Raw genomic sequence first — 21566 nt, forward strand, 5'->3', positions numbered from 1 at the left:
TGTAAAGTAAAAATATGTTTGTATCTAATGAAAAGTATGTTTATAAACAGTTCTTCAAATCACTTGGACATTTCTGGAATCGATTCAAATCCAACTTCCATCCTAGACTATCTTCAAAAATGACACTCTTATCAAACTTACTCCATAAAAGAACCCAACCACTTCAACTCTTTAAACTCCTTCAAACCCAGCATCCAAACCCACGTAAATACCTCAACCCCTTCAAATTTAATCAAACCTAATCTCAAAAAACCCAATCAGAACCAAACCCGACCACAACTAACCAAACAAAATGATTTTGTTTTCTTAGTATCATTTCTACAAATCAGAACAGCAACAAAAAGAGCAGGAGGTTCAACAAAAAACAACAGATCTTCAGCCGGAAGAAGACTAGGTGTCAAAATCTTTGGTGGTAAAACTCTTCATCCCTCCTCCTCACCACCTTCTTCTCAACCAAAAAAAACCCAAAAAAAAGTTGAAATCTAATCTTTTTGGTAATTTGGAATTTCATAGGTCAATATGTAAACCAAGGAGAAATCATTATACGTCAAAGAGGTCAAAGATTTCATCCAGGTGAAAATGTTTGTATAAGTAAAGATCATAGTTTACATGCCCAACGATCAGGATACGTTAAGTTTTATGAAGACCCTCGAGGGGATTCCATTGGGTATAGAGCTTTAAGTTTAAGACATCAAGCTCAACGAAAGTTTGTGGGTGTAGTACAAGATCGTGATCAGTTGAGTTTTCAAACCTTTAGTCCCGTGTTTCTTTTAGAAAGATTGATTTTTTTTCTTCTGGTAATAGAACGCTTCCTAGAGATTTGAAAAGTGAAGGTAGGGCTAGACATTTTGGGTTGGTGGATTTGAATTCACATTTCAAACAAATCGAATTAGATAGTGCAAATAACTTTAAGATTTCGAAATCCGATTTAATTTTAAAACAAACCGTTTGAAGAAATAAACTAATTTAGGAAGATCTGATTTGATGGATACCAGTTGTACAAGATGGAGAGAAAATAGAGAAAAAGATACATTGATTTATGAAGATAAGATAAAAAGGAATCTTCAAGAAACTAAATTTGATTGTCCAACTTACAAAACCAAACTCGTAATAAAATCATCATCATATGTATTCCCAAAACTCTTACAGAAAAAAGTCAATCAATTCAAAGTACATACCAAGCCAAAAAAAACAGATACCCAAGAGAAAGAAAACCAAACCAAAAGAAAAAGGTAATAAGATGATCAGATTGATTTATTCATTCATTCATAAGCCTCTTCACACCATCTTTGCCATTTCAAGATCAATTTCTTAATAAACCGATCATAACTTCCTTGATCAAAAACAAACAATTCCAAATGAACATGACCACAATCGCCACACTTTCCATTCTCCAACTGAGACATCTGATTCGATAACCGATTCCTTTGACTAGATTGTAAATCCGACCAAGCATTAAGTTCCATCAAACAAAGTCTTTCCCAACGATGATGAAAGCTAAGTCCGATCGGTTTAACTTTCTCAAACCCAGGTTGATAAGAATTAATGGCTTCTTGACGATGATCAAGTAAGGGAAAGACGTCTCTTAGGATAGGTTGTTTAGATGGACATTGGGTTTTCCATTGAGTTAATCTTCGAATAGGTTGGATCGATCTTCCTACTTTGATCAGAGTGGTAGGGTAGGATGTTGATGAACTTCGAGTCGGGATCATCTCGTGACAGTATAGGTATCCTTTTTGGGCTCGGTCTTGAGCACTGATCGGTTTGATCATTTCGTTTCTTAAGATCATTTTCGTTTGGTTGGGTAATTCATCTGACATCCAATCTAATTTAAGATTCCAAAATGATCAGTGTTTGTTTGTTTGTTTAAATGAAAGGACAAATTAACTTGCCTTCAAATCGGATCCATTTCCCATTGAAAAGAAATGTACCGAGTTGGTTTAGATTCAGTTTATAATGTTGAAAACAAAACTTAGGTAAACTGATCGGATCTTGATCTTGATTTGATTCTAATAAGCTTTCTAATTGATTCAAAGCTTGATGAGTCAAAGTAGTAGAGCTCATAGGAGATGATGTCGAAGTAGTTGATGGTTTAGATGGAGTGCTGGGTTGTTTCATAGGTTTACGTGAACATGGTTTTCCTTCTCTTGTTGTTCCTTGACATCTTTCATTTGGATCTGGATCTGATGGACTGTTTGGGATGGGTGTTCGATTGGGTTTTGGGGTTCGATTGGGTGTTGAGTTTGGTGTGAGATTGATGGTTTCTGTTGGATTAGGTTTCTGTTTGGTTGGAGTTTCTTGATTTGGTTTTGAGTTTGAGTTTCCTGTTTGATATGGATTGCTTGGCTTGGTGATCGATATCGGTGGCTTTGTTATCGGTGTAACTGGCTTTGTGATTGGTGTAACTGGCTTTGTGATTGGTGTGACTGGCTTTGTGATTGGTGTGACTGGCTTTGTGATTGGTGCGTTTGGCTTTGTGATAGATTGATTTGGTTTGATTAGAATTGGTCTTTTTTCATGAGAATGATGATGATGATGATGATGATGATTTGATGAATTCCAAGTTTTTGATTTTGGTTTTCTTCTTTGATGATTATCTAAATTGTTTGTTGTTGTTGTATTATTTGTAGTGAATAGTTTTAATTTATTTTTAAAATGTTCTATAAATGATCCAAAGCTGATTTCTGATTTGATTTGTTCTTCTTGTTTTTCTTTTTGATTTGATAATGATTTGATGTGTTGATTCTGATGAGTGTTTTCCATGGATTCTACCTATCTATCTATATAGAACAGTCAAGAAGTGAAAAGTAAACAGTGAAAGGTAAAACAGTGAACAGTGAAAAAGTGAATAGTGAAAGAGATGAAAGAGATGAAGTGGTCTGCTGTGAAGTCAATCAACTCTATTTGAAGGTCAGCTTAAGCACAGCCTTAGTAAATCACAATTTAGACCTTCTCATCTAAATTTCAAATTCAAAACTTTTAAGTATCTTGTACCTAACAAAGGCTATCGTTCTGTTTCCCTCTCAAGCTCCATGTATTCAGCTTCATGACCCCTTGATGTGAAAAGGCCTTTGAGCAATGATACTGAACAAGTCTTGAACAACTCATCGATCTCCTCGTTTCCTTTCGTTCTTGGCATCATACATTCTTCAACTTGGTGATCATTCATCAGATTCCTTCTCATTTACTTTGTCATTGATGTACTCAGCAGTCAAGCAATGCTTTCGGGCGATCCAAATCTCAAAAGGAAAACTATCCCTTTATCGTACAAACCAACTTCTCTAGAGCTGACTTCAGTTGAGTGATTTAGGTGATCGGTTCAAGCCATCAAGATCTCTACTTTTCTCTGAACCAGAATCGATGCAAATATGGTTAAAAAAAATTAAGTTTCATCACTCGTAGTTCCCATATCACCTTGCCTCATCAGAGCATTTCTTTTGACCAGTTAAAAGATCCATTCCTTTCTGATCTTTCATTCAGTATCTGTGTCTTTTTCATCTTCATGGGATCTTGTGTTTTTTTGATAAGGTAAAGTATCTAACTAGCTGATCAAGATGGTCATAAAAACAACTAATCAGACTTTTTCAATAAAGCTCACCAGACCCAAGATCATCAAACATCAAATTATGGTAAAGTGTCTAGTTACTACATGTTTACTTATCAAAAATAAAAAAATGATTCTTAAAAAGAAGATGACTTTGTTATTTTAGGTAACTGATTGGAATATCAGAATGACAAGTACACTTGTAAAACAAAATGTGTCATCAACAGTTTGGGTTTTCATGATCCCTAAAAGTGGTAAATAACAAGCATCCTAGGTTTACCATTTTCTCACTTAATTCTACCATTTTTTTGGCTGGACATACAGCTTATTTCTTGATATACTCAAATCAGATCAAATAAAATTTAATCATTAGTTTATTCCACTAAATTTTTCAAAGCTAACTTATCATATGGCCTGGTAGTAGTGGTCTTTCAAAAAACATTAAAGAATAGTATATACTTGTGTAAGGTATGAAGAAATTTCTGATATAGTAGAGGTTTTGATTTTTGATTTTGGCTCTCAGTATATACTTGAATTTTTCTCGCCATGAGAAGGAAACCCCTTGACCAATCCATTCACAGTGGTTATTAGGGTAAGTGCTTATGCTTCAGGCGCCAGCTGATGCGTTCGATCTCAGAGGATCCACCCAATCATATGGATTGAATGCTTTTGAATAAAGCTATGGCGTGGGTAGCAGGCTCTTTGCTGCCTATCCCAAAACAAAACATGGAGCTTTGCAATTGAACAGGTTTTTCCAACACTCAAATTCTAGCTGGATTATCTCCTCTTGACTTTTGATACTCTATGCTTCCTTCAAGTGTGTAAATCTATTTTTCACGTCTTCAAAATTGACCCAAATATTCAATAATGATCATCTTCCAAAATTCTTGGATAAGCAAACATTTGAAAACTGAAGGGATTGATCGAAGTCATTGTAAGAGGGTACCTCATCAGAAGATTCGTTTTTTAAGAAACAGTACACAACCTTGCATTCAATGACAAATCTCACAAGAAATTCAACACCAGGTGATTGAATGTCAGAATCATCAAAATTATATCTCAAGATCAAATCCTTTAGAATTCTTTTCCATCTTATCATTCTTTTTCTGTTCTCCATCTAAACATCCAAATTTTCAAGCACTTGTAAACATGAGATCTTTCCTTTGGAAAATTGGTCTACATCTTCAAGCCATTTGGTCAAGATGATGGCTATGAACAAAATCGTGAATGGTTCAACCTCAAAGGTATAAGAAGGAATTGCTCGTCAACAAGAATCAAAAAATACATACCCATGAAGGTTTCAAGGGAGATCAGAGTTCCACAGTGATGGCTAACCGTGCAAACTACAGACTCAGTTGAAGAGGGACTGGTTGCAGGACCCTCAATTGATGACTTGAAGGTTGTTGGGTTTCTATCATTGTTTGGTCAGCATATATCTTTTGTTCATCTTGCACTTGATAACTGTCCACATGGGGCTGCAGGCAACAGATTAAAATTGAATCAGTTCTTGATGGGATTGAGGAAATCACTGAGTGTCATCAGCTAACTTGAAACAAGAAGCCAACCCAAAGCTGATCTGAGCAGCCCCAGCTGGTGCAGAGGCACACTGACAAGATCAATGAAGTTCCATTGAGTGGTATCTCTTATATAAAACTGATGTGAGGGGATGAAGGATGTCATTTCAACAATAAAGCTTGCATTCCAAAGCGCTGATTGTGCACGCAACACTGTCTAAACCCTGGGTTGGCCAAACAGGGCTTTCTCAATCTCAATTTCAATGGCACATGGAATTTAACTCAGATTAAGTTTAGTGCTGGCATTACTGTTACGTAGATATCCGCCATTGATATTTTGAGCTTCATCAACTCTCTTTCTAAAAGAAAGATAACATACCCTTGGATCAATCATACTTTTACGCCTTTGGTGGAATTCAAGAGTACATATAAGACTACCCACTTCTCTTGACCGTACCAATATGCCTAGTTTTATGACAACTATTGGCTTCATCATGAATCTTAGCTGATAATGATTAAAAGAAGCCATACACATTATGCAGAGTTGAGTTCAACCTCTGGGGTCTACTCAAATTTATTTGTTCATCATGCTTTCAAATGATTTCACTCTACCATGATTGAAATCTGAATCAATATTCGGGGTCTGAGTTATGAGGATGTTGTGGGATTGGAGAATCAGGATCACTAAGTGATCCCTTAGGCGCATTACACTTACAGATGTTTCTACTCAAATGCACATATCAGGATATGTTTCTCTTATATCATCATTCCATGTAATTGAGTTCTCTAGAATCATATATAGATTAGATCAATCATCATGTTGTTCTTTCTCTCTATCAAATTCAACCTTCTATTGTGTTACAATCTACTTTTACAGATTGTTGTTTCTCTTTTGATCACTAGAGTCTTCCTCCGTAAGACTGAGCGTGATCTCAAACCTTTACAGGGAAAGTGAAACCTACAATATTGTAAGATCTTTAGTCCAACATTTTTTTGTGGTAAAACAGAAAAATTAGTGGATGAAATACTTCTATCTATTATCATGAGATAAAAATTATGTGATTTATTTTAGAAAAACTAAAAAAGCAATTTGGTAAAAATATAGTCATGACACACCAGCACAGTAATAATATTATTCATCTGATATCAATGTTAAGCATTGGACCTTTTTTTGTTATCCTTCACCTCCGATTGGCGGAGAAAAGGTTGGCTCAAACCAAAATTTCATTAGATTCTTGAAGCAAACCTTACCTTCTCTTTCTTGAGCAATACCCCCTTCACAGTAGCCAAATGTATAGGTGTCTAACACAACTAGCAAACATTGTTGAATGTCTGAAGATCACAAATTGCTATCAGCAAGATTGAATATATAAAGCATCTTCAATTATCCTCAATCCAATCAGATATTCCCCGTGACCTTATTCAGTAGATAAGAAAGGAAGCTACTACCGAGTCCTCTTGGCTCAACGTTCCATCTAGCCCTTTTCTCGAGGCAGATCTTTGCCTTGACTTTGGTGTCTGAATCCAAATCCATGTCCCTGAATATCTTTTTCCATTTCACTATTCCAACTTCAAGATCGCGGGGGGTCAATCTTCTGAAGTGTGTTAAACCTAATTGCTTTCCAACCCTGTCGGCCACTTCAGCCATCTGGCCTAAATGAACACCTTCATCGTTCCACATCAAAAAATCACCAAGGCTCCACCATGGACTGACAGGTGGTCGACCTAGTCCACGAAGAATTGCAGAATCTCCTAGGAGTTCGAAGTCTGAGCTCAGGATTAGACTCTTCATTCTGGCTTGGTATGTGGACCAAAGGGTAGGGTGTTGGTGAAACCACTCTCTTTCAGGAGATTCTCCCCATGATTTTGCACGGATTGGATACACTTCTGGGTAATTTTTTCGGGTGAGCATCTTTCCATACATGTGGATTAATGTAATTCTAGGTCCGAAAGGTTCAAACCCGTCCTCGTGAGGCATTCCAAAATGTAACAAGTCGCCAATTAGAAGTAAGTCAAGTACATTGAGACCTTGCCATCTTGCATCTTGTAGTTCATCTTCGCTCCACCATCTGCCCACAGAGTCTCGTTGTCGCATGTAGTTTATCAAATCTACCCGCTTCTTAAATTCTGACACTCCCAGAACCTCAGTCAAGACTTCTTTCTCCGATTCCGATAATGTTGTTACACCCAAACTTAGTTGAACCTTGAGGTCATCGGATTTATGGATGTGAGAGAGGGCTGGACAGAGTTCTTCAATTCGAAAAAGATTGTTCCATCTATTGATCGTGACTGAATCAAGGCGTGGCTTTACCTTTGTGTATCGCGCCCTGATGTCATAATGTTTTAGTTGATGAAGTAAATTGCATCCTCCGCTGATGTTCTTTTTCTGAGGCTTTTGAATGCATTTGGGTCCAGATCTGAATATCTTTCCAATCAGTGTGGTCGCTGGTCCTGATGGTCTCGTAATCCTTTTGCTGGAGATTTAGTCGTAGGAAATCACGATCGTCGTCGACCTGGAGACTTCTAGTTATTGCCTCCAGGGCAGGGTTGTCTGATAGTTCTTTGAAATTCTCGGCTGTGTTGACATCCGCAGAGGTTGCACTCGCAGGCAAGGAAACTTTCTTTTTTCTCTTTCTTCGACTAGGATGTGTCTGGACACGTGTGGAAGTCGGGAGCGCGCTCGAACTTTCACTGTCCAAAATTGCACCTGTGGAGTCGTGAACTTTTTCATGTTGGGATTCTTCAATGTATTTAATTTCTTCCGTAGACATTTTAACTCCGTTGGGATCAGGCTCATATTTACCCATCCACTTTAGAGGATTAAGAGATTTGAGTAATCCAAGAAATTGGGAGGTGGATGAGGGAAGGAAGGGTAGATTGCCAGATGGGGTATTTGCTCGCAAGTGAGAAATCATCGGAGCTACATTCGACCAGAAATTCTGTCCTGCTGTAGTCGAGTCGATTGAGGTAGATGTTTGGGGATCGATTTTGACATCTTTGCCCTTGGCCACTGTGCTAGCACGAGTCTTGGAAGGTTTAGACTTGGGCGCAACCTTTTTGTTCTGATTCAAAAGATTTGGATCTGCGAAGTCCAGGTCTTCTAACAAAGCTTTAGATGCTTTCTTTTGACTCTTGAAATCGTCTTCCGGTAATTCTAGCTTGGACAACCTGGAGGAAAGGAAGACCATCATCATTGAGTAACTCATTCCTGACTTGTCAAGTTGTCAGTGGGTTGCGTTACTTACATGTTCACCCGACGCTGCGGAATTCTGTCATTGTCTGGATTGGAAGTACCAGATTTCAACTTTTCTAGATTACTGACGCCACTTTCAAGGAGTGAATCTGCCCCAGAATGCCCAGGGCGACTTGAAGAGTCCAGGGAAGTTTTGAGTGACGAGTACAAAGGAGCTTGAGATATGGAACTTTGCCCTCTTGAATCCTCAAGCCTCGGAGACCGCTCTAATTGGGCCCTCTTGAATGTGGCTTCCATATCAGCTCTTTTATCTTCATTTGTTGTGATAACACTCCGTACAGATTCCAATTTTTTTGGTCTTTTCTTGAATTCTCGAACAACCGGAGTAGCTGGAGTCAATGACTTTGCGGGAGTCTTCAGTTTGTCGGGGTTCCTTGCGTTAGTCACGGAATTTGAAGATGAAGGTGCCTCTGCCGAAATTTTCTTGCCCTCGGAACTCGAAAAAGATGGGCTTAGATGTTTGTACAAGGAAAGTGGTGCGGTGACACGATTATCCGAATCGATGTTATCTTTCAGAGCCGGGAATAGTTTCAAGTCCTTCACATCCAAGAAAGGCGCATTTTCAAGTACAGGGGGTTGGTCTTGGAGCTCTGAAGAAGTGGCTTGAGTCGCTCTTGGATCCCTTTCAGATTCTGCATCTTCTCTGCGGGAAGATGCCCTGCTGGACACTAGATCATGTGACAACTGGTCCTCATGAAGTCCTGTCGTGTGTTCCTCTAGGCTTTCCTTGCCAGCTGGAGATACATGCGGCTTAGGACCTGTATTATCTTCCGGACCCGCGAAGAGCGTCGGGGTTTTCACATCCAAGACAGGTGTGTGTTCATTTACAGAGGGTCGGTCTTGAAGCTTTGACGAAGAGGTTTGAGCTTCCTCCGGCTCCCTGTTAACCTCTGGATCTGATCTATGAAAGGATGCCTCGCTAGAAATAGAATGTGGCGACAACTGATCCGCATGAGGGCTGATGGTCGGTTCTTCCAGGCCTTGGCTGTGAGCTGCAGCAAGGTGCCAAGAAGTGGTAGGGTTATTGGCTCGCGGAGAATCTATATTGACCCGATGCTGTCCAATGAGTATTTCCTTCGCTGATGACCGCTCTGTCTCTCCAGATCGGGCTCGCGAAAAACTGTGGTTTGGAGCCCTGTCAGTAAGCGTGTGGGAAGAGACCGCCTCTTCAACATTTTCAAAATCACGTACAGATCTGACTTTTCTCGCTCTTTCATCCACTTTAGGTGCTTCCAGGATACCTTGCGACTAGTCTTCTGCTTTGATCCTTCGATCGGGGTTGACTCCAACAATTTCTTGGCCTTGTTTGACTTTCTCCTTAAATACTTCTGCTGAGATAAGGTTAGTGAAGTCTTAGGCTTTGAACTACTCGGTGGAGGCATTGAGGATTCTGATATCTCATTTAAGAACTCCAATTTTTTCCTGAGCTTTTTCAGCTTTTTCTTCAACTTTTTCTTCTGGATTGAGGTTGGTAAAATTTCAAACTTTGAACTGCTTGACGCCGGCATTGAGGATTCCGGTGAGTCATTTGGAAACACATCTTTTTGCCTAGTTTTCATGCGGAAATCATCATCAAATCTCTGGAGTTCTGTGTGAAAAAATCCAGTACCCTTTGTTCTTCGCATAGCAGAATCAGAGGTCGGGCGAAAGGAAGGCGCTTCCGGGTTTAACGTATGATGAGACAAGGATGACGTGAAAGGTGAGTCATGGAAGATGTTTGTGTAAGTGTTCTCAATGCGCGGGTTGGAATGACCAAAGGGAGAAATTTGGGGTGCGGGAAACGTGTGTATAGGATGGATAGCTCCACTGCTTGTCCCTGGACGATGGAGCATGTACGGGTAAGGCGAATGTGGATAAGGCGAACGCGGGTACGGTGAGATGTGCGGATAAGGTGGATTGTACGGATAAGGTGAGATGCGAGCGTAAGGTGGGATGTGAGGGTGAGCTGGAATGTCCGAGTGAGGTGGGTTGTGAGGGTGAGGTGGGTTCTGAGGGTGAGTTGGGTTGTGCGAGTAAGGTGAGACAAATGTGGACGGCACGTCAGGTATGTGATGAAAGCTATCAACATGATGAGGAGAATTCAGCTGGGGTGGGAGATGCAAATGACGGGACCAGTCTTCAATTATCGGAGGTTCAAAAACATGATGCCACGGAATTATGTGATTTGGCGGTATCACAGGAGACGAGGCCGGATGAAAGGTAGCCGATATGTCATTTGGGGTGCTTGGATTTAGCACTGGCGCAGGCAGCTGATATATTGGGAGGAGAGTCTCTGGCTCTGGATGTGGGAGTAGTTGTAGGACCGGACGCCCAACTTGATAGATCGGGAGAAGCGTGTATGGTTCTGAATGTGATGGCATTGGTGTGTGTTTTCCATCCGACGGTGATTCATTGATATCTGAGGTTTGATGCGGAACGAGCGATGACGTCTCTTCGGCACTGGTATATGCAGACAACGGATCGGAACTGTCAGGCAAGGAAGTAAGCAAATGCTCTGACGCAGAAACCAATTCGGGTTCGTTTGATAGCGCCGTCAAGACATTTCCATAAATGCTTGCAGTCACAAGCATCCAGATCGGCGCGCTCCTCATGTTTGTAGGAAATTCTGCAAGTGAAAAAGCATGACGCGCGGTTAACTACCAAGAACGTGGATCCAATATATGAAAATCAAACCTGACGCTCACCTGTGATCCTGCAAGACTTTAACTCAAGTAAATCGAATGTACTATCCTCGGAGGCAGCTTACGAGTCCTCCTTTGAAGGAAAACACTCAGAAGCGTGCTCGCCCTTTTCCGTGGACAGAACTGGATAAACATTCCATAGACAGCATGCAACTTGTCTTCGCTGAAAAGCCTCTGGTCTCGTACCATCTCCAGGCTAAGTACTTGTTTCACGGTCTAATTTCGCAAATAGTGATCCCGCGTGTCAATGGTGAAACTTGTTGATTTTTTTTGGCTACGGTCATTTCTTTACATGCCATTTAGTCCCGCGTGTCTGCTTATGATCCCAGAGACAATCACCTCATTTCGCAGTCTAGATACCTTACCTAACAGGTCATATATCTTGACTGGCGGAGTTTGCAATTTTTTGGCAAGGGGGAAAGCATATACTCCACAGATACCGAATATCTGGCATGTCAGATACCGTTATCTGGAGGTTGGATATGGAAAGCTGTTCGGGTAAAAGATCAGCCAGCTGGATCGCGAGTCCAAAAACCGGACGGCCTGCTAACAGAACCACAACAAATCAACCAAACTACGACTAAACAAGTCGCTTGGTAAGATGAGCGACCCTCAACTTCGATGTCTTTTAGAGTGCCTCCTGAGCCGTCAGCTATCAGGCACTTTTATACTTGTGCTCCGCTCCAGTAAATACCTCTCTGGGGAGAAAGAAACATGCTGGCTGTTTACAAAGTTGTTTCACAGTGTCAGCAAAGTCTATCGATTTGTCACCTTCATTGCTGCACTCTATCTACACTCTGCGCGCCTAGCCCCCGCTAGATTCCACCTTCTCAAGACTCAAGAGCGTGATTGACGAGGAAGTCTTGCAATACTATCTGAGACTGTCAGGCTTGCTCGCCGAGACGCCGAGAGGGACCTGGTTAAGTTTGTGAGACTGTATACAATGACGAATGATTTCTATAAAAACAAAACACAGAATTGGTGTTCGAAATCAATTTAATTAATATGAACAGAGGTAGAGATCCATTTATAATTTATCTCCAACTGTTCCATTCGTATTTTTCTTTAATGCTGAAAACAATGAGCCTTCATATGATGGACGCACTTTCTGAGCTTTCTGAAGGCGTCTAAATAGTCAAGGCGCTGAGACAGCATCATAAAATATTACATAAGAATCATGCAAAAGTGACTGAGGTCAAGGACATACAAAGATACGCAGAGTACCGCTGATACATCATAAAAGACATGATATGCTAACTAAGAAACATAAAGTCGTTCAAGAGTCTGATATCACCATGAACGGTCAGTTATGGTGAAGGCACGTCGGGTAAAGATGGCATTCATCCGATAGCTGTCAATTCAGAAACGCAGCAGCTCGTACTTTGCTCTTGAATATGCCTTGACTAGCGTATGTATGTAATACTTTTTGCTGCATCACACCATTTAACGATGTAGCCGCTGGGTTAGATTCCATCAACTCCGTGATTGAGTGGACTACGCCCGTCCCTCATGAAACCCAGCAAGCCTTTGATCATAGGATTTTCACTTGGTAGACCTGTCGTTGAGCTCGGTTGAAGGTCCTTGTTGTTATCATCTACTTCAACTCTCATCTTCCATTCCCAGACCTCTTCCCCCTCCGGACCGGGCTCGCGAGCAGACTGCGAATCAGCTTCAAGGTCAGTATGTCGTTTGTAACGAACTGTATGGAGCGCTGTGCGGCAATTCGTGATATGTTCCTCGTGAAGCGACGTAAGGTGTTTGACATGTTTCATTAGCGAACGGATGGTAGGTGGGCTAGGATCTGTAGGAGGAGGGGGCGGAAGCAAGTCGAGAAGTTCTTGTTCCACATTCTCAATTTCAGGAGCCTGGTCAAAGATTCATATGGTTGATGAGTGAGATGCCGACAAAAAGATCTAAGAGAGCTAGTACACTCACCAGCTTGGTCCGTGTTAATACTCCGACAATCCATTCTTTTCCATCTTCTAGTCCTTCTAGACCGCGAGGTACAACAGCGAGGTTTCCAATCAGACTTCGTTTGCTGGGTCCATCCTCCCACTTTGAGCGTTCCTCTCGTTCAGCACGAAATTGAGGAAGTTCGAAACGATTGATAGGTTTAGCTGCTGCCGGGGTATTGATGGCTTGTGACAATGCCTCAGTATGATTGAGGAGGATGAGAAATTTAGATATCAAGGTTGGGTAGGTGAGCGAATTTGAAGTATGAGGTGCAGACTCTAGTTGAAAACGAAAGGTCTAATTCTCGATACTTGTAAATCAGACATCGACAAGTTTTTGATAAGTAGATGATCAAATCAGTTCGTCTCACCGTGACAGCTTCGATCAATTGAACCAGTTTTGAACGAATGGTATCAAAGGTGTCCAGAGGAAGTTTACGAAGTTCATCCAAATCATTCGGGGTCAGATTAGTCACAGTTGAAGGGTCTTGTTGGATTTCTGAAGTATTGTTGATAAGAGCTGGTGCTAGTGTTGGAGAAGGAGAGATGGGTTGACTCATTTTGAATTTCGGTCAATCGATTGGATTTGGACGCGATGGAAAGAACTTGTTGGTAGCGGAATAAGATGCTGTGTACTTTTAGTAATCGAAAGCTGTAATTTGGGTTTTGGACCCTTTTAAGTCGGGTCGAGTCGGGTCACCGACCCTTGAATTTTGAATTTTGAATTAAGAAATTCATCATCACTTCATCCCCCTTCCAAAAATAAAAAAAACAAATCAAGTTCTAATTCTTCAAAAGATACTAAAAAATACACAAAAGCTTTATCCAATTAACATGAATCAATTCTTAATCAATTCATTCAAATCTAAATCCAATTCATTCTTGAATCTTAAACCGATCTTAATCTCAAATACTAGAAATTATCATTCAAAAGTTATAGATCATTATGAAAACCCGTAAGAACCCTTTCCTTTTATCAAATCCAATCACCAAAACGAAATCTCAATTTGACTTTTTTTCGTGTTTTGTTTTTGGATCGTAGTCGAAATGCTGGTTCATTTGCTAAATCTGAATTAGGTGTAGGTACTGGTTTAGTAGGTGCACCAGCTTGTGGTGATGTAATGAAACTACAAATCAAAGTTAATGATCAAGGGATCATTTCAGATGTAAGATGTAAGTGTGATCATTCCCATTCTTTTGATATCCTTCTAAAGAATTTGAACCCTTTTTTCCAATTTACCGGTTTTTGATTGATTTTTTTTTGGTTTGTTTGTTGGGGTTTTAGTCAAAACGTTTGGTTGTGGTTCGGCTATTGCTAGTTCTTCTTATATGACTGAAAGAGTTAAAGGAATGACATTGAAAGAAGCAGGATCGATTCGGAACACTGAGATCGCTAAAGAATTATCACTTCCACCTGTTAAAGTAAACCGATCTTCTTCTTCATACACCTAATCTCTTTTGAATTTTTCCGTTTTAACTAATTCGTTTGGTCTTTTGTTTTTTGTTTCGGTTCGGTGATGATAGTTACATTGTTCTATGTTGGCTGAAGATGCTATTAAAGCAGCTATAAGAGATTACCAAGAAAAGTTAAACCAATCTGGTAATCCTAAAAACCAATCAGGTCATATTGATGTTTCTCAAAGTGTCGTGACTGGTCAAACTGTGGCTACTGCTCATCCGGTTTCGAAATAAATCAGTTTTGTGAAACCTATCCTTCCAGTTCGATTTACGTTCCAATTTTCTTTTTTTTTGTTTGAGTTTGAGTTTCTTAAGTGAATCGTTCTTATAGGGGGGTTTTTTGTTACGAAAAAAAATGTTTTAATGTAAAATTAATTCTTTGAATTTGGTTTTATAAGAAATTCTTTTTACTGATACATCTTTATCTTTTATCATCATCATCTTTTATCAATTTTCAATTTTTTTTACATTTGATTGTTTGTTTTGTTTGATTTTTTTATGTTAATTTTCTTTTTGTTTACCAAAAATCCATACACATGTGAAAATAAGTTGATTCTCTTTTTATCTTTTGTTTTATTACAAAAAAAATAGAAGTTTGGTCGGACTCGATCAAGATTGGATTTGTCTTATACTAAATTTGATTTGATTCATATAAAGTTTAAACAAGTTCATAAAATCGTCATCTTTATAAGATTTAGAATCCTTTCCAAAGGATCAAAGGTGGTAAGAATTTCATTCATTTAATTGTTGTTATTATTTGAGTCACTTGTGATTCTGATGACAACAAAGAATTTGAATCCAAGAAAAAGAAAGAAAGTCATTTTTCTACCTTTCAATGATATATATACCCTACGCTAAAGATTCCATTAGTCTTACAGGGTCCAGATGTACACCAATTTCACCTTTCTTTGAATTTCCAAAACAATTTCCAGATGGCCAGTGATGGAGTTAATACTCATCTTATGAATGAACAAATGGGCAATTCAGGTCTAGTCAAGCAGAAAACAAGAGTTGGATCTTATATCATCTTAATTTGAGTCATGGTTTCATCTTCATATATAGGGTGCACAACACTTTTTCAAAAAACCTAATGAATGAAATTCCAAGTCTCTCTAAAGAGTTCTTCATGCCTTTCTCAGCTGCCTCAATGGAGGGATCTATTTGATTTGATCAACCAATTTAGGATTCCAATCAATTTCACAGTTTTGTTCAAGTCTGTTCTTTGTTTATCACTTCATTGTTCTTTTTTTGTACCTGAAGATCTGATATTTCTTAAAAATCTTTGTGGAATGTATACAGAAAAGTTGGAAATGTATACCAATACTTGATGGTTCACTTTAAGGAGCTTGTAATTAATCCACGGAAATTCACAAAACTTCTTTACTGGGACCATACAATTTTTTTGATGACCTTTTAATGAAATGGCATTGTATTGTTGTTCTGTTGAAGTAATCAACACCCATTCATAAAGATTTTTGGTCAGATTTAGGTATTTGGAAACAAAGTTTTTCCATGGAAAGTGGTGAGCTACATTATCTATAACAGGCAAAACTAAGTTCAAATGACCACTGGATATATTCACTGCTGCATCTACCAAAGTATATGACAAAGGTACCTTGAAAGTTGAATCAATCAAATAATATTCTCTGGCTTCCAGTCCTTGGAAAATATGATCCAGACCAGGGTATGTAGGTTCATGTGGTTATAGGATTACAAACTTCTAGATCTTTCTGGCTAGGATCTTTGAAAATCAATGGTCTATCTTTCCTCTACAATCAGTTTTGGTTTCATTGGTACAGAAATATATTTGAACCTCTGTTAAATTTTATATTTCTTATGTACATGAATCAGATGTAGTAATATTAGCCTCTGGTTAATGAAAGGTTCTTGATAAATGCATTGGAAAGCTATAGGTGACATGGAGGATTTCATCCTGGTTTCAACCAATGGCTGTTGTTGAAGTTTTGGTTCTAGTATCATGTTTTGATCTGCAGCAACTTAGTTGATACTGGCTCATTTATTTCTGTTTTGATTTCTAGTAAACTACTGAAGGGTCTTTAAAGCTCACAGACTCCTACAAATTTTTCAATTCTGATAAGCAGAAAGTTCTGTTGGATAGATGTTAGGATGGTGTTCTTGTCATTTTCTTGAGGAGTTCCTATGATCATCATCCATCAAGTGATAAGATTGGATTTCTGCTCATGTCCTTCAAGATTGTGGTAGTTCATCCCTTCAGGGGTGCTGAGTGGTAGATGATGATCCAAAATGTTTTCATTGGACCTTTGATATTGATTGGTTTTGATAGAATAAGTATGTAAAGTGAAGTCTTCTGAATGGTTTTGTCATTTTTTTTTCTTCATGGGGAATTAGATCTCTATGATCCCATTGTCTCAACATCTGAAAAGGAATCATACAGAGTGACATAATGCTCCCAATCCCAATCTGCATCTGTGAGTCAGCCTGAGCCCCGACGGGGAATTGTCGGGGACTAGCTCGCCCGGACCCCGCCCCGACGGTTAAGAGGCCTCCCCGATCCCGTTCTCGGGTCCCCGATCGGGGTTTTTTGCGAAAAAATGGCTGCCCGGACCCCAACCGAGTTCCCCGCCGGGGCCCCGACGCTCCGGCAAAAACTGCCCCTCACCCATGGATCGAACACGGTCCCGGCCTATTTGCGTATAGATCCGCAAAAAAGGACCGTACTGCCAGTCTGCTTTGGCGTACTACCTTTGCTAAAAAGGTTGACCGCGTCAACCGCACAAGAGAAGACAAGAGGGGTCAAATTTCGCCGCAGCCTGCTGCAAAGCCGCTGCGCATCTCACAGAATCAAATTCGCCTGATCACAAATCTTCATGTGATCGACTTGACCTGCCACTTTCTGGCTTTGAAATATCTTGCGATTGCTCATAAAGCACAGATATATAGCTCGGTATGTTGAAATCAAGCACACAGTCCGTTTGTGCAACTTCACCCAAGCTGTGAGCGCTACACTGACTTGTTTGACTCAAAGCAGGATAAGAACATTTGATTGAACGGTATGACAAGGCTGGATTGTGACTACAGAGTTCTTGCCTACATCAGTTCAAGCCTGGTTGGGTTTCTCTTTTTTGCTTTCATTTTGAAATGAAATCAAGGTTTTGATCTTGGATATGTGTCAGTGCAATCATCTATGACAATGTCATTTGAGCTCTTGACTGAGCGAGAAAAATGAAATATTTTTTTCAAAAAAAGACTTGGTTTTTTTTTCTGTGATGAGACCAAAATGTAAAAGCACAAAAGTACACACGGACTCGAACCCACCATCAATGATTCAATGCACTGAGATATGTGCCGTGTCAAACTACTACACTACAAAAACGATGAGGAACGATGGGAATATGCATTATCGATATTGCTGAACAAGAGCTGGGCTTGGCTGTACGGTCAATCTGGTCATACCAAGCTCTACATTTGTTGTCGAGATAGTTTGCATGAGTTTCAAGATATAGCAAAGCCAGAAAGCGGCAGGTCCAGTCGATGGTATGAAGATTTGTGATCGGGCGCACTTTGCTCTCTGTGAGCTGCGCAGCGGCTTCGCAGCAGGCTGCGGCGAAATTTGGCCTCTCTTGTCTTCTCTTGTGCGGTTGACCCGGTCAACCTTTTTAGCAAAGGTAGTAATTGTGGTATTTGGGCATTTGGTGCAGGGGCCGAGGCGCCTTGAGGTGTGGCTGAGGTCTCTTTGATGCCTCCTGCTGCCCACCTGGTGTCTTTTTTGTTCTCGAAAAGGTGGTTACAGGTGGTTACACACCTGTATTTGCCCCGTCGGGAAACTGGTTTTTCCAAGTCGCCAGCCCGACTCCCGACTCGCGGGGATCCCCGACCATCGGGGGTTCCAAAACCTTTGCCCAAACCCCTTACCAATCGGGGGCCCCGTTGGGGACCCCAATCGGAATCAGCTTTGGGGCTCAGGCTGATCTGTGAGCAATGTGCCAGAAAGATTGGGTATGAGAAATCTTAAAATAACTGGCAGATTTCTAAAAATATGCATAATCAGGAAGATGTAGGGTGTATGGTAGGATGTTAGTTTTTTTCAGTCAAAAAAAATCCAAAGGCGGACAAAAGTCTTTTATGAACATAGATATTCAGTTTTAGACCATAAGAAATATAGTATGTGAGAGCCTCATCATATATTGAAGTACAAGAAAGATTGCATTTCAAAAATCAAAACAATCTTCAAAGAGAATCAGGGTTCAGCAAATGTTGATGCTTTTATCTGATACAATGTTGACTAAAATCTATGATATGAATTCCTCAAATTCATCAGTGCATCCATAATATTAATACTCTTGGGGTTAAACCAATCCGGTTTTTTGGCAATGTCATGCTCCAAGAATATTTGTTTTCCAGTGAAGGGATCAAAGCATTAAAAAGGAGACATAGTAGCTACTCTTTTAATGATCTTCATCTCACTTTGGAGTACCATAGTTGAAACATTGAGTTTGGCCCCAAGTTTCATATAAGCCAATAGACACATTTTGTAGGAGTTTTCACTGATCTCAGTGTTGCACTGATTCAATGGGATTCCAATCAAGCCCTTTAACTTGATTCTTAAATGCAGGAAGTCAAATAAACAGTTTGTGTCCAATGGAGTCCTTGATATCTCTGTCAAAACCTTGATCAAGTAACTGGGGGATGCTTTTCACATTCCCAAGAAGGAGTCCTCATTCACTCTCAAATGTGGGGCACCTCATCCAAAATTGGAAGAGTTCTGATGGCCTGGATTTTGACATGACCATATATAGTAGGTTTTTTTGCATCTTGAGAATTATATAGATTCTTGAGAGCCTGTCATTCCAAATATGGGCATCATTGTGATGCTCTTGGATTTTGATTGAGTGCCAAAGTGATTCATCATTTGAATGTGATATGATGTTCTTGCAATATTTAGTCCGAGTAGCTCCGTCGGGTGACAAGTACCGAAAGGGACCGAGCGGGGCTGATCAGGCAGTTATGTAACACAAACTGTCCATTCCGAATTTCCACCAATGATTCCCAACCAAACGCACAAAAGGTGAGTCTTCAATCCAATTTAGTATCTCAAAGTATGAAATATGAACACGACCGTTAATGAGCAAAACATTTTACAGGATTCAATCGAAACATGACTGATAGTTCTTCATCAACAACTCGCAAACCTGAAAAGATTGTTATTCCAGTGTCAACTGATGAACGTTGTTGGTTTAAATGTAAACAAACCAACGCAGGAAGGTCAGCTCAAACGTTGTCATATTTTTAAAGAAGTCAATACCGATTGTAATGAATCCGTTTTTTTGGAAATAGAGTTCGTGGATCCGATCCAAGATGTAGAATGTTATGTTACTATTCAAATAAGATTCCAAGTTTACCAATAAACCCACCAGCAGACTTAATCTCCAATGTTCAGACAAATGCAGCAAACCCTTCAGGTTCTCAATCACATCAAACTGTTTTACCTCAAACATCAACTCAGACAATCACAGATGAATTAGAGGACAAACGAGCAAAGTTAATCGAACGTTATACGATTCCTGCATTACGTGGTTCATTTATTTATTTTGCCATTGGAAAACCAGCAGTCTCTCGTCATCTGGCTTCTATGCGACGGTTACATTCTGTCGAACATAATTGGATTTATGAAAAACTCAAAGAAGAATCTGAGGATCCATCTGAGTGGGAAACTGTCCCCAAACGTCCAGTTGAACAAACAAATAGAGGTTTGATGGTTTTATCGTATCATAGAGAGTAAGTACCAAGTTCAACTCACTCCAAAGATTTATTTATTCCAAACTAATCAATCTTTCCTTGTATCGATAATCTTAGTTACGAAAAAACAATCAACATCTCATATTCTCTTGCTTCGATCTTTACATCTATTCACCTTCATTTTGAAAGATTATACAGCCCTACTTATCGAATCATTTCCAAATTACCTACATCGATTTCTAATTTATCTCAACAATCATCATCGAACGACCATTCAAACCAATTTGCATTATTGATTAGACTTTATAATAAACCGATTTTAAATGATTCAATTCAATTGATTAATAGATCTGCTGAGAGTCTTGTAGAAGTTGTGAATAGATTAGTTATTAAATATCAATCTAAACTTGATGATCATAAAAAAGATCCTCCAAAATCGTAAAAATCCATCAGCATTAAATTCATGAGAAGATAAACAGATGCAATACTCTTTGATAAGAAGTTTCAATGTTTACTCGATCGTAACTCAGCTGGCTAGGAATTTGTATTTCTTTGTATTTCTTGTTTGATTCTGATGAAAGTCAATCACGTTCAATTTGGTTAACATCCATATAGTTTTGGAGCCAGAGCTGGTATACTTGCTTCAGCATGATAATGCAGCACCTTCTGCTTCTGACAAGAATGTTATGATGATGATGTGTTCTTCTTTGCATATTACTGGGTGCATGGTATCGACGGATATAATATGTGCAAACTTTAATGACGAGAATAAGTTTTGTCCAACGACTGATCCCATCGATGTTCCTTCACAATTCCATCACATCTGAAGCCAAAATGGTGCCTGGTCACCTCTGGTTTTTATGATGTTGGCCCGGGCCAGGTCTCGCGCCATCGGACTCTCCATCGGCCTTTCAATTCCTTTTAAAAGTGCGGTTAGCTTTTCATTACAGACAATGTTGTGGTTTTTAGTGATGGTAATGTAAATGGAGATATAAAGAGGGATAAATCAATGTTGTAAATTCTCTATAATCAATGATATCGTAAAGATAAAAGTGTTCTCCAGTTATCATATGATAGCTAATTAGGTTCAAATTGAGATAGAATATCTACTTACAATTGGCTATGAAGAATCACTTGATATCTTTACAACTTTGAGTTCTCATAAATTTTCCAGACCTCTGATAAGTTTGCAGTTTTATGTGGAATGGAGGAATTCTTGGACCAGAGGAGATAAATCTTCCATTTAATTGAAGTGTGAACAGTGTTTTTCCTTTCACTGACCCTAACCCTTTGTGACCGCTTCATGTTGGTCACCAATTTCCAACGTGCATTTATTAGAAACTATCAGGCTACCCACAAGATTTTGGGAAAAGCCCAATATAAAAAGATGTTCAAATTCCCGTAACTTACATCCTGGTGTACTTCTCCTTGACTTAGACTTTAGGG

At 39.5% G+C, this 21566-nt stretch overlaps 5 protein-coding genes across 5 annotated transcripts; 3 read left to right on the top strand and 2 right to left on the bottom strand.

Annotated features, from left to right (window-relative positions):
* Positions 1-109: 109 nt before the first annotated feature.
* On the top strand, positions 110-2845 carry MELLADRAFT_50912 (uncharacterized protein; the record flags this gene model as incomplete). The annotated part of the gene is made up of 6 exons (XM_007417918.1): positions 110-204; positions 311-412; positions 514-736; positions 805-1825; positions 1893-2420; positions 2442-2845. The coding sequence occupies 4 exons, from the start codon at positions 120-122 to the stop codon at positions 950-952; spliced, it is 558 nt and encodes a 185-aa protein (XP_007417980.1).
* Positions 2846-6457: 3612 nt separating this feature from the next.
* Positions 6458-10902, bottom strand: MELLADRAFT_95471 (uncharacterized protein; the record flags this gene model as incomplete). The annotated part of the gene is made up of 5 exons (XM_007417957.1): positions 6458-7509; positions 7559-8226; positions 8304-9446; positions 9503-10299; positions 10378-10902. 5 exons carry the CDS (start codon positions 10900-10902, stop codon positions 6458-6460), a joined length of 4185 nt encoding a protein of 1394 aa, XP_007418019.1.
* A 1229-nt stretch (positions 10903-12131) lies between these two features.
* Positions 12132-13508, bottom strand: MELLADRAFT_79628 (uncharacterized protein; the record flags this gene model as incomplete). The annotated part of the gene is made up of 3 exons (XM_007417943.1): positions 12132-12857; positions 12928-13242; positions 13316-13508. 3 exons carry the CDS (start codon positions 13502-13504, stop codon positions 12456-12458), a joined length of 906 nt encoding a protein of 301 aa, XP_007418005.1.
* Positions 13509-13747: 239 nt separating this feature from the next.
* On the top strand, positions 13748-15062 carry MELLADRAFT_50916 (uncharacterized protein; the record flags this gene model as incomplete). The annotated part of the gene is made up of 4 exons (XM_007417919.1): positions 13748-13900; positions 13987-14117; positions 14230-14366; positions 14469-15062. The coding sequence occupies 4 exons, from the start codon at positions 13779-13781 to the stop codon at positions 14634-14636; spliced, it is 558 nt and encodes a 185-aa protein (XP_007417981.1).
* A 4373-nt stretch (positions 15063-19435) lies between these two features.
* Positions 19436-20418, top strand: MELLADRAFT_73545 (uncharacterized protein; the record flags this gene model as incomplete). The annotated part of the gene is made up of 4 exons (XM_007417939.1): positions 19436-19449; positions 19526-19646; positions 19719-20159; positions 20238-20418. Coding segments are annotated over 3 exons (729 nt in total), but the record flags the coding sequence as incomplete, so codon positions are not given.
* Between the last annotated feature and the right edge of the window lie 1148 nt (positions 20419-21566).

Source organism: Melampsora larici-populina (assembly GCF_000204055.1).
Source record: "Melampsora larici-populina 98AG31 unplaced genomic scaffold MELLAscaffold_81, whole genome shotgun sequence".
In the NCBI taxonomy this organism is placed as follows: domain Eukaryota; kingdom Fungi; phylum Basidiomycota; class Pucciniomycetes; order Pucciniales; family Melampsoraceae; genus Melampsora; species Melampsora laricis-populina.